At 37.9% G+C, this 11,981-nt stretch overlaps 1 protein-coding gene across 1 annotated transcript; it reads right to left on the bottom strand.

Annotated features, from left to right (window-relative positions):
* Positions 1-9,588: 9,588 nt before the first annotated feature.
* Positions 9,589-11,900, bottom strand: LOC135476551 (large ribosomal subunit protein mL63-like). The gene is made up of 3 exons (XM_064756605.1): positions 11,790-11,900; positions 10,896-11,007; positions 9,589-9,735 (listed from the first exon to the last, which is right to left on the bottom strand). Exons 1-3 carry the CDS (start codon positions 11,855-11,857, stop codon positions 9,589-9,591), a joined length of 327 nt encoding a protein of 108 aa, XP_064612675.1. The 5' UTR covers positions 11,858-11,900.
* Positions 11,901-11,981: the final 81 nt, after the last annotated feature.

Raw genomic sequence — 11,981 nt, 5'->3', positions numbered from 1 at the left:
AAAACAGACCCCACTGGTATTACATCGACATAGACTTGGGTTTTTACCCAAACACTCTCGCATAAGCTTTATGTCAAAAGAAAATTTCCCAGAGGTCAGAAAATCGTCAAAGATTTTCCTCAAGACTCGGTGTTTTTAGGCCACCCAAACACTCCCGCATAAAGTTTGTAGGCTTAAGAAAATCTTACAGAGGTCAGGGGCATTAAACTGCCAAAGACTCCTCTCAAGGCACGGTGTAATTATAGGCCATCCAACACTCTTTATTACAGTTGTAGGTCATCTGAAAATCCAGATGTCAGGGTTTTACCCAATCAGACATAGTGTAGGGTTTGGGTCGTTTAAAACCAGTTTATTGGGTTTCATTGGACGTATTTATTTATTTGATTGGTGTTTTACGCCATTCACCAGAATATTTCATTTATACGTAGGCTGTAATCTTGGTGTTCGCACGAGGTTCTCGCCATTCTGTGCCAACAGCGAATACATGCACATAAACGTGACAATGTACATGGCCAAGTTTGTATTACTTATGAACATATGTACATACTGTACATGGTATAGAACATATGTTCTATAGGCAGAACAGATGCCTCCATGGTTATACCCATGCGGTGACACGCCAAATAGGCCTATTCATAAGGCCATTTTTGACGCAGCTAATGATCAGTATAGATGAATATGCAAAATGTAAATGTCGTAAATGAGGGTTAATCAGTCATGCTGTGCTGAGTGGATCTGGGGGAAACGTGGGGACTACACTGTTAGACGGATAGGGAGGTGGAGACGTATGTAGTGCAGGAGATGTGTACGTAGATAATACCGTTATCTGATCTGTCCCCTATGTGTACACATGACCACACCTGCTTAGTAACACAGCTCAGGTACACGTGTATAGCTGTCACCGCGGGTTATCACCGGATATGTCAATACAATACAGTATATGCATACCAAGCAGGAAAAAAATCGTATAGCTAATATACAAGATCTCGTCATGCATGGTGAAACATAGTCCAGATCATTTCATAGGAAAAGTCAGAAGAAATGTTTTCAGGATAACGTCTATCGCGGAATTAACACATATTTGATATTAATTAATATATTCATTTGACTGGTGATTAATAGTGGACACAAGAATCATTCACTTGATATATGACGGCGACCACGCTTACGGGTTGAGGGCCGTAATGGATTAACGAGAGCGCTGAAGAGAAGCACATATAGGGCCTATTTATTTATGTAATGCACTTTGGGCCATTGTTTTGGGCATTTCCGTCTAACTAACAATTTTATTCTCCATGGGGGCACTGCCCCCGAATGTGGTGGATGTGATGCTCAATACGGCATCAAACATATCCTGGCTGACAGTGTAAATTTTGCTCATAGCCTACAAAGATTGTACACTGTCAACTCTATATAGCGATGCTCTCATAAAATAGTTGAGGTCCATACGCCTATATTATAAAATATAAACTTTAATTATTATTGTTGTATATAAATAGCAAGATATACAGATACACAGTTTTACAGTCACATTGGGGGATTAACTATTATAAAACATGGTGGTTTTCGAGTTTTTGCTGTTTTGGTTCTTTTTATCTGGTTTTAAACAAGAGCGATCATTTTTGCTTAAAATTTAATGTTCTCATTATCTTATCGAAAGCCATTCACCAGCTTGCGTTTTCAACTTGTTCTCCCCACGAGATGTAGCTTCTTGTTTACGAGCATGTAGATCTTAGATGAACGTTTATACATTCTTCAGAAAAAAAGACCCATGTGGAACCATATAGGGTTCTTTGGCATGAGGCAATAGGAAGACGCTTTCAAATTTGAGCAGATACATTTAGTTTTGTTTCACTTTATGCTTTGTTGCTGATACGGTGGCAGGCCATTCCTTTAAGAAATTGGCGTTGTATGGCACTTTGTTCTTGCTCATTGAAACCTTCTAAAACGGGCATGATATACAATACCTTTTTTTCAATGGATGTTACCTTAAGGGTGTTCGGCTTAGGTACAAGTCGCCTACACCATTCAGTGGCGTTTTTACACACCGTTTGGACTAAGAGAACGTATGGACAAAGAGTACGTAACCGAAATATGCGACATTACCTCACATTCTACATAAGAATTTCCCTGATTGTATAAAGAACATGTTGCAAACAGTGTGTAAAAAACATCTCTGGTGAACTATCTTAGGGTCATTCGAATAATTTTAATGGCTTTCCAGGACATCAAAATAATGCTAAAAACAACTTTTTTAAATTTAGATCTTTAAAAGGCACCTTTTAAAAAAATGATGGATTTTATCATCATCAAGAAACAAAATGACAGCAAAAAAGACATATTTTTGGGGATGTCATAGCCATTGCACAATTGTGCTGGTTTATAAATATTTTTTTATGAACTTTCTTCTGAGCGTATATATAAATGTATCCATGGAACGTCATACTTACGTTTGGCGGTCGTCAGAGCAGTATAGATGACATGTTGCGCAAGGAGCCAGGTGCAAGTAAATATCCATATTTCTGCATTCATCCCACTTGCATACCACAAACTATATCATGTGAAGACCAGCATAGCAGTGGTCATTTGGCGAGATCCAAGTATCACTATATATAATATTCGCGGATTTAAATAATATGTAGTCAATTAAAATGACATAAAGGTACAATTCCCGATACAGGCCTGGTACAAACAGTTTCTAGACAGCTGTTTTTTTCTGTACTGACATATACGTCTATAATATCAGAAAATGAAACCTTTCAGCACCGTGTTTAATTACACCCTGTTAATGATATTCAGACGTGGATTAGTGTTCATTACATTAGTCACCTGCCATGTGCTAGTCGACCATGAAATGTGGAAAGTCAATACATTAAACCAGTTGGAACAAAATGTTTGCTAATAACCCTAGACAATCACACCTAATTTGCATATTAAATTGTATACAGTGACAAGGTACGTGATAGCGGGAGAGTCGGGTATCTATATATAAATATTCAGCATATATGTTTTCCCGAACAGTGTTATTTTGCAGTGACAAAAACACGTTTCAAAATATTTATAGGTGCAATGACGGCCATTAATTTAACGCGTTCATTCTTTTTTGTAACAAAAAAAAAAAACACTAAAAAAAGCCCTTTCTGATCGAGTTTGGTTATTAGTAAAGGATGGCTGTATGTGCTGCATGAGATCTAATTTTATTTGAGTTGATTATCCACGCATATCATGAAAGTCTTTTCAATCTAAACTCTGCATGATTCTGGCACTCCATATACTTTATGTCTTACGTTACAAGTTAACGGTACATTGATAGCACATGGCCACCAGGTGGTCTAAAACTTCACATTTTGTCATAGTCTCAGAAATTATTGGGAAAACTTATTTGTTATATTTATTGGATGTTGAGCGCATGTATACACAAGAATATGTCAAATATTTGACTGCGGTCAGGTTTCACAGGAGGAAACCGGAACACGCTCCAGAGGAAACGACCGCCCTCACTTTCCTTCCTTAGAAACGTTTATTTAGGCGCTTTAAGTGTGGCCATTTTGCCAACTATCACAATGTCCTCGTTGCTCTATAGTCTTTTTTTTAACGTTTCACCTATATTCAGCTATCTATAAAATCAGTCATACTCACTAGCAAAATTACCTTTCGCCAGTGACACCTAACACCACATTCACTATACATCAACATGTTCGACATTTTATGCCGTTTAACACATATGACTGCACTGTTCATTTAACTGCTTTTTCCTTGCAACATTTTATACAGACGTCCAAGATACCAATGTGTAGGGCTTGCGGTATTACGCGTCAATGACAGGCATTTTTTGTAGGGCGTATGATTTATTTAACAGGGAGCTGAAGCCTCCCCCCCAAATGTGTTTTTTTTTTCTTCTAAAGATCCAATGACATCCGCTGAGCGGTTTGAATAAAAAAATGCTTAATAAATAAAGGACAACGTGCAGTTTATCCCAAATTTATTTAAAACATTTCACCAGCGGTATAAATGGCAAGAGCTTCTGGAGTCTTGGCGGTCCCTGGACCCATGGCTGATGGGCTGGGATACTACTTTCGCTTTCTCAGATTCCGCCACCCCTTTTCAAATTTGATAATGTTCCACCGCTCCTGTGAAAAAGTAATGCGTATATGAAGAAAGAACCCAAGACTGGGTCATGTACAGAGAATTAAAGTCAACAGTTTTCAATGATGTCAGAAAAAAGCAAGTAATGCTATAAGCATTGAAGTTTAATGAGTACCCAGACTGTGTGCAAAGTGAATTTATAACCTCTCGTTAATACAAAAAAAAAAACGTATACATGTATATTAGATGTGCTTTTAATGCAGCTGGTCATATATCTGACGTGGCCACTTTATTCAACATCACGATGCATATAAAACATCAACGTGCTACCTCAAGTTAATGGATTACGGGATTGACGCCATCGTAAATGGAAAATGTATGGACATCTATAGACCTGTCCTACATCCGGTGTGACGAGGTGACGTATGAAGGCATTTGATGAAGACAAAGAAGTTTATAAAATCGTACGCTTTGACTTGATCGACAAGAGCTTTGCATGTATATTGTACTTACAAATTCGGGAAAAGATGTGGAAGAAAAGTTTAACATATCAGTACACATGCAGTTCCTTCGGTGTTCAAAGGGTGTGCAATGGTACTTGATGTAAATCTGGATTTATAAACAATTCACACTTTGCGACTTTTACTACAAAAGTGTTTGTTGCAATGCCTTGTACGACGTATACAGCCCAGTGTGTACTGTCATTTCATGGTGATGTTATTTGATATGCTCTAAAATCCAGCTTTCGCTGGTAGCTAACGAAAGGCGGTGATTCTTTCCACCCATAAGCCTGGCACCGGTCGTGTTCGTTAAACAGTAATGAGTATGGACTTGTAGACCATTCAGATGAATAAATAAATGAGCTAATGTTCATCATTGGCAAGCCTCAAATTAACAATCCAGATTAAGTCACTGAGGAAACTTCTGGTTAAATGACTACCCATTCGATAAACTGATTACATGTCACCTAATTCTGGTGCGCAGTTTGGTTGAAATCGAAAACACTGTCTTAACTTTAAAAAACGAGAATTTCAGTGCATATAGACCAACACTAACGATTACATGTATTCCTTACCTATCTTGAAAAGCCCCGTTTTAATGGCTGGGTTTGTTTTTACATGTACTAAAACGAACATTCAACTGTACCGCAAGATTGGATCATTCACACGTTTTATTCAAATACTGCCTTAATTGCGAACCTATTCAAGAGCTTGACCTTTCATTGCTTAGGCATGCATACTGAACTCTTTGTGATTCAGGTTTTTTGTTTACTACCCTTATCATAAGCAGGTAAAACAGATCTTATACATAGAGATCTACGGGGGGAAAAGCCCTACAGATTAAAATCAGGAAACAAATTACATTACCTGCCAAGGGCCACGTGTACAGAGGTTAATTCTTATTATAAATATTGACAACTTTTATGCTTTGCCGTCAACTACACAATTATAGTCGCATTTCCAGCGGGTATATACATGGCGTCTGATAGCTGCTGTGACCTCTACAACTTCTCAAGGTCACACAGTTCTGAAGATGCTTGAGGTTACTGCATATGACGCCGAGCACATGCAACCTGCAAACCCGGGCCTACTCAGTACAGTACGATGCAATATTTGATCTGTTTAGTTAAAATGTGTACTCTTATTGAGTACACCATCCTGAGACATCTTTACACTGCTGCACAATAATGCTGTTGAGATTTAGAGAAAATGTAAGCTGAAACTTCGACTTCCTATACCCTCACACTCCCTAAACCCTGACACACATATATTTTTTCCACTGTGAAACAACATAGGCTTAATTCCGTGTTATAATTAACCATCATCCCCGGGAGTTATAATTTGGATCAATATTAAACTATATACCATAATTATTTACGCCCTCCTGTGTCTTTATTTAGACAGGAAAAAAACCTGTAAGTAAAATAACGGATATGCATAAAGCGGATGAAGCACAAAATGAGCTGGATGTTTATTTGACAGTAACAAGATCCGCCTTAGTAAATTACTACACGTTATATGTAAATCTGTGTTATCTCTGATCGACATAGATAAAGCTGACAGTATTCTGAAAACATATTTACATACAGTGGACCAATCTGTGACAATAAACTCGTTTTACAAACATCACAATGTCAGAAAAACAGAGCGGTGGCAGGGAGGATCTTTTTTTGTTACCCTGCATGATCTTACATGCATATTTGACTCTGTATACATGTACCTGTGTATTTTCTACCAGAACGTACTTACAGGAAAGTGGAGATAAAGCTAGGTTACATGGTTATGTAATTAAAGTGTAAATCAAACGTCGATTTAAAATGCATATACATCGCCTCAAAGGCCAAATAAATCAGGGTCTACAGGTCAGCAGTACATATACATGTATATGTAGGTTTGAAGGCTATCTGCTCAAAACCGGACATAATATCTAGGTATCGTATGAGGGTCATACCAGGCGGTGGTCAATTTGCCTTAATTAAGTCTATTTGTCTGCACGTGTAAGATTATCATCAGACTGTATACGCAATAAACTTGTAAATCCTCCACCGTTCATCTCATTATGGACTAATATGCATATAGGCCCAACGTCAGTCATTTTCATAAAATTACCCCGCTTGGTTCAGTATTAATTATGTTAGACCTATAGGTTATCTTCAGAGTGGAAAGCCCCGCAATGTTAACAATAAAATAAATCACATTTTATTTTCTGTGCTCAAAAACTTAATCTGGTTATTTTAACAGTCTATTGTCTGAGTGATGCTAGAATGTATTCTGTTGTCAGAACATAATATTCTGTCATATCCAGCATATAATATCCCCACAGTGTAATAGAATGATTATGTTGAATTAATAGAATATGTGTGTTATATTTAACAGAACAATCTGCAGCAATAGCAGAATACTAGTACATCCTAGCACCACTCAGGCAACAGACTTTCTATTAAAATTAGAAGATTATTTTTTGAGTGTAGCTGATTATTTTTCTACATATGAACTGTGCTATAATTACACAGGACAGACAGATAGGATATATGTAGGCCTACTTAAATAAGAACAGAGTAGTCCCTTACGTCAGAGGCCTGATTACCTAGCTGACAATAGGAAATATTAGTCATTTATTCGACAATGGCTTACATGCAGAAGTTCGAAGTGGGACGTATTACGTCATTTCAATGACGCTGGACATTCTGTTTCGGCGTGAACAGTGCGACATCAAAGTGGGTAGACCAAATACGTCACAGATGAAACCGCAGAACGCAACATGTTTTGCGTCACGCAACAAAAGACTTGTGATACGCAAGTCCTATATCACACCTCGCCAGCTTTTGTGAAAGGAAAATCTGCCGGTACCCCATTAGGCCTTGACTGATTTATGTATTTATTTTGGCTCAGTTGGTTAGCGCGTTAGCGCAGCGTAATGACCCAGGAGCCCTTGCCAATGCGGTTGCTGTTAGTTCAAATCCAGCTCCTACTGGTTTCCTCTCTGACCGCACATGGGAAGGTATTCCAGCAACCTGCAGATGGTCGTGGGTACCCCTCCCCCGAACCAGTCCTCCCAGATTTTATCCCACACACACACACACACACACATATATAGTGTGTTGTCTATATGTATATATACATAGACAACACACACACACACACATATATATATATAGACAAGATATATAGATAGATAGATATATATCAAGTATCAATTTAAAAATACTTTTGTATTTTTTTGTGATGGTGCATAACTAAGTCATCGCAGCTCTAAGGCAAACCCCGCACACTTGCAACTCGTAAGTGCCACGATGTTATCCTAATCGGCCGATTATAGGGGGAGTTAGGCCCCTTATGTCTATAACCCATGAACATTCATCATTACATTTGTTTCAGGTGGTTAGAATCCTGCTGTACACACTTCAGATAAAGAGAATGCATGTGTGTAAAGAATTATTAGAAACAAACTTTGAAACAGAGTTTTTGTGTTTTCTGACATCACTTTCCGCTTCATCACCGTGATCCCAGTGACCTCGGCGTTGTTCAAGATTTCACTGACTACAAATTTTGCTAGCGGTGACAGTGATGTAAAGCTAACGTACAGAGGAGTGCGCGCGCTGTAACCGGTATGATATGAGTGGTGATTTCTGGTGAGAGGGCCGATACATGTGACTTGAAGAATGTTGAACGCGACTGCAAATCCATACTAAGCAAAAAATAAAAAAATTTAAACCTAATAAATATATTAAGCAGCGCAAAGAAATTTCGACTTTTACAGCAATATGATCTGATTAATTCTGAGTTCAAAATATTTCAAATATATTGCTTTGTTTAGTATGATTGACTAGTACAACGCCAAGAATTTTTCTGTTATACAATAGCAGTGGGAAAAAAGCACCGTAACTGTTCAGCCATCATCGACTCCACAGGTACATAAAATCACCCGTCCTTAGCAAGTAACTGATAAACATTCTCACATTTGATGATACCATTTTCCCTTCTAACCGATTTCCAACTAACAGACCACAATGTCACATCAGTGGACTTTAGGAGCTCTCAATCCCTTATTGTCCTTAGAGTTCTTAGAACACTGAAGGCGAGGATAATGTCAATAATTCCATGAAAGACGAGGATTAAATCCCTTCATTTTCCTGCGCTTCATTACGGGTAAGGCTTGAGGATATCAGGGGAGGTAACTTTGACACTATATGGAGAATGCAACTATCAACATAGCTGATACTTTCCAAATTGTAATTTTTCAAGCATGACTGACTGATACAGTAATACCAACACGACAGTTTATGTAAGAAATCTGTAATATTTTTATTCAACATAACTGTACATTTTGACTTTATATACTCAACAAAACCAGAATTATATGTTCTGAGTATGTGAAGTTGGCCCATATCATTTCATAGGTCACAGCACACAAATAGGCCTACTCAAAAATGCTACCAAATCTTCTTCACTATCTCTACACCTAAACAAGTACTATGCAGCATAAGCTTTCAAATGGCTCCAGTAGAGGTTTGTCTGCAATACCACATATGATATCACATCATGTCTTAAAGGACACTAGCACTTAGCTACTGTAAATCCTCAACCTTTTCAACTTCTAAATCTCCTTTTCTAATGGAAGTCAAGCAAACAATTATTATTAAAAATGATGCTAAAATGATTCCTTTGTGTCATTAAAGATGCAAGCTTCATAAAACTTTGCAAATTATTTCTCTACACACCATAGCCCTCTCAGAATCTTTCAAAATACTCGTTGCAGAGGTGGTTGAAAAAATTGTAGATTTACTGTACATACACTACACGAACTATGCCTCCAAGAAATTCAAATTCAAAACATTTTTCAAATTGTACAGCACTGTGTTGCCAGAGGCACCAACTGATTGCAAAGAAAACCTCACAATTACACATGGTATGGTCATCAGCACATCACTGTACCACATTCATGTACATTTCCTGGTGCCCCTATAGATAGTTCTCCTTGTTACTATCAGCTAAGAGTTCATCATTCCCATTTCCTTCCTGTATTCACATGTTCTAAATGATCCTCTATTGTCCGATGAGGTAACATCTTGCTAGTATTGCGTTCCTTTAGAGCTTCATATGCCAGTCTGTTCCGTCCCATGGCTTTCATGTGACCCTGTTCTTCCTCCTACAAATACAGACAAATCATGACACATGATAATCAGTTATCCTGTTACTTTAGCCTTTTCACATATAAAATAGCAGCTTTCAGTTCAATTCATGCACATTTTTAATTTGATTTTGGAGACAAAACTATATTGGTTGTGTTGGCCATTTTCAGGTCTTCAAAAGAAGTATAATTTTATCAGTCCACACAGAGTAATGCCTCAGAATATGCTTCAATAAACACCCTGCAAACAAGCAAAAAGGTTGATGAATTACAGTAGTATATGTGGTATATTGGCTCAATGACTGAACTTCTGACTGATTTGCAGCAATTAAAGTAAGGATTTATTTGTTTTATCTGATTGGCATTTTGCCCCACACTCCAGAATATTTCTCTTATACAACAGTGGTCAGCATTATGGTGGGAGGAAACCAGGCTCAGCCCAAGGGAAATCCATGACCATCCCCAGGGTTGCTGGTAGACCTTCTAACGTGCAAACCAGAGAAAAAGCCGGCATGACCTGGACTTGAACTCACAGTGATCACATTGGTGAGAGGCCATCATGCTGCAATGGTACTGTAACCACTAGGCCACACAGGCCAATAAACAATCATTAAGAGATGTTAGACAGAAATTCAGCTTTAAATAAAGTAACCAGGTGAAAGTAAAAATACAGATAGAATTAAAACACCACAAGTTTGCTATAAACATTTCTGAAAAACTGACTAACTAAGAAGAAGACAAGGCATCTGACGTACATGTCATGTTAGTTTGACTGTCCTCAGTTTCCAGACTACAAAAGCTTAATTGTCGTCACATGACTGAAAAATTGTTGAGTACGACGTTAAACCCCAAGCACTCACTCACTCACAAAAGCTTAAAATTTTGATGTGATAATGCGATGAAACAGTAGCCAAGCACCTTTGTCTACAAGTAAATATGTGTATATATGTGTTTGATGAGGAGTCCAGATTATTCTGGATTCCACTCCAGTTTCCAAGGGTCGGCCAGCAATCTGTGGATTGCTGTGGGTTCCCCATGGGCTCTGCCTGATTTCCACCCACCATTATGGTATACGTGAAATAATCTTGAATGCGACGTGAAACACCAATCAAATAAATAAATATGTTTGAATGACTGTGGTCACACCTATGTCTATGCTATAAATCAAAAAGGCTCACCATAGTAAGGTATGGTCTACTGAGAATTGCTAGGTTTTGCTGTTCTTTCATTAGGCGATTAAATGCCTCTCGTCTGTCTTTCATCTTGATAGGTCTGTACACTCTGTGTTTCCTGTGAAATAACAGAAAAGAAGACAACCGATTGTTCAGGCATGAGACAGCACCAAATTCTCAACACGACGTCTGTAAATTAGGGCATGATTTCATGTCACAATCAACACGTGTATTAACTTGCTCAAATATTTCACACTCCTTGACAAATTTTAGTTCATTTGGTTATTGAAACATGGAATAGTAAGTTTACCTAAGCTTTTCATAACATTTACAAATTTTACAGTTTATCAGACAGATCCTAGACTTAAGCAAGTTCATCTCCACTAATGTTTTACCATACTAAAGACACAAAACTTACATCACACACATATCGTGACATGAAGGAACTATAATAGTGACATCAGACACTTAGCCAGGTCACAGTTACATGTATAAGCGCACTCACCTATACACAGCTGGGGCTAATTAACATGGACCAAACTGGGAAATATTACCTGTTACATTTACTGGATTGTTGTTTAGCGTCACTCTCAAGAATGTTTCACTTATAAAGCCAGTGACACTTACATGTAACAGATTCCTTGTTTTCTTGTCAGAACATTTTGATAAACTCCTGGTGGCAGCAGAATAATTTTCATTTTCTGTATCAATATTTTATGAAAATGGCCATTTTTTTGTTTGTTTGTTTGTTTTTGTTTTGGGGGTTGAGGTGTGTGGGGTTGCACATGTAAATAGAAGGGAATCAGAGGTTCACTATGAAAAGCTGGTTCCTCAGTGAACTGACATCACTTTACCACGTGAGAGCAGCCTGGGCTTAACATCTCCCCAAAGGAAACTTACCCTGCATACAAACTACCAGGAACTTTCATCAAGTTCTTGTAAAACAGTAATACATGTGTTAACTTCATTTTTCTGTTTCATTCGTCTTCCATGCCGAGCTCTTTTAGTCTGGGCTAGCTCTTCAATTGCGAAAACCGAACTTTCGTACTTGAGAAAAAAAATCTGTTGGAAAAGTATTATGGATTTCCAAGA

The sequence above is a fragment of the Liolophura sinensis genome, chromosome 10 (genome assembly GCF_032854445.1).
Source record: "Liolophura sinensis isolate JHLJ2023 chromosome 10, CUHK_Ljap_v2, whole genome shotgun sequence".
Lineage (NCBI taxonomy): Eukaryota > Metazoa > Mollusca > Polyplacophora > Chitonida > Chitonidae > Liolophura > Liolophura sinensis.
This window is presented reverse-complemented; position numbering and strand designations above follow the sequence as displayed.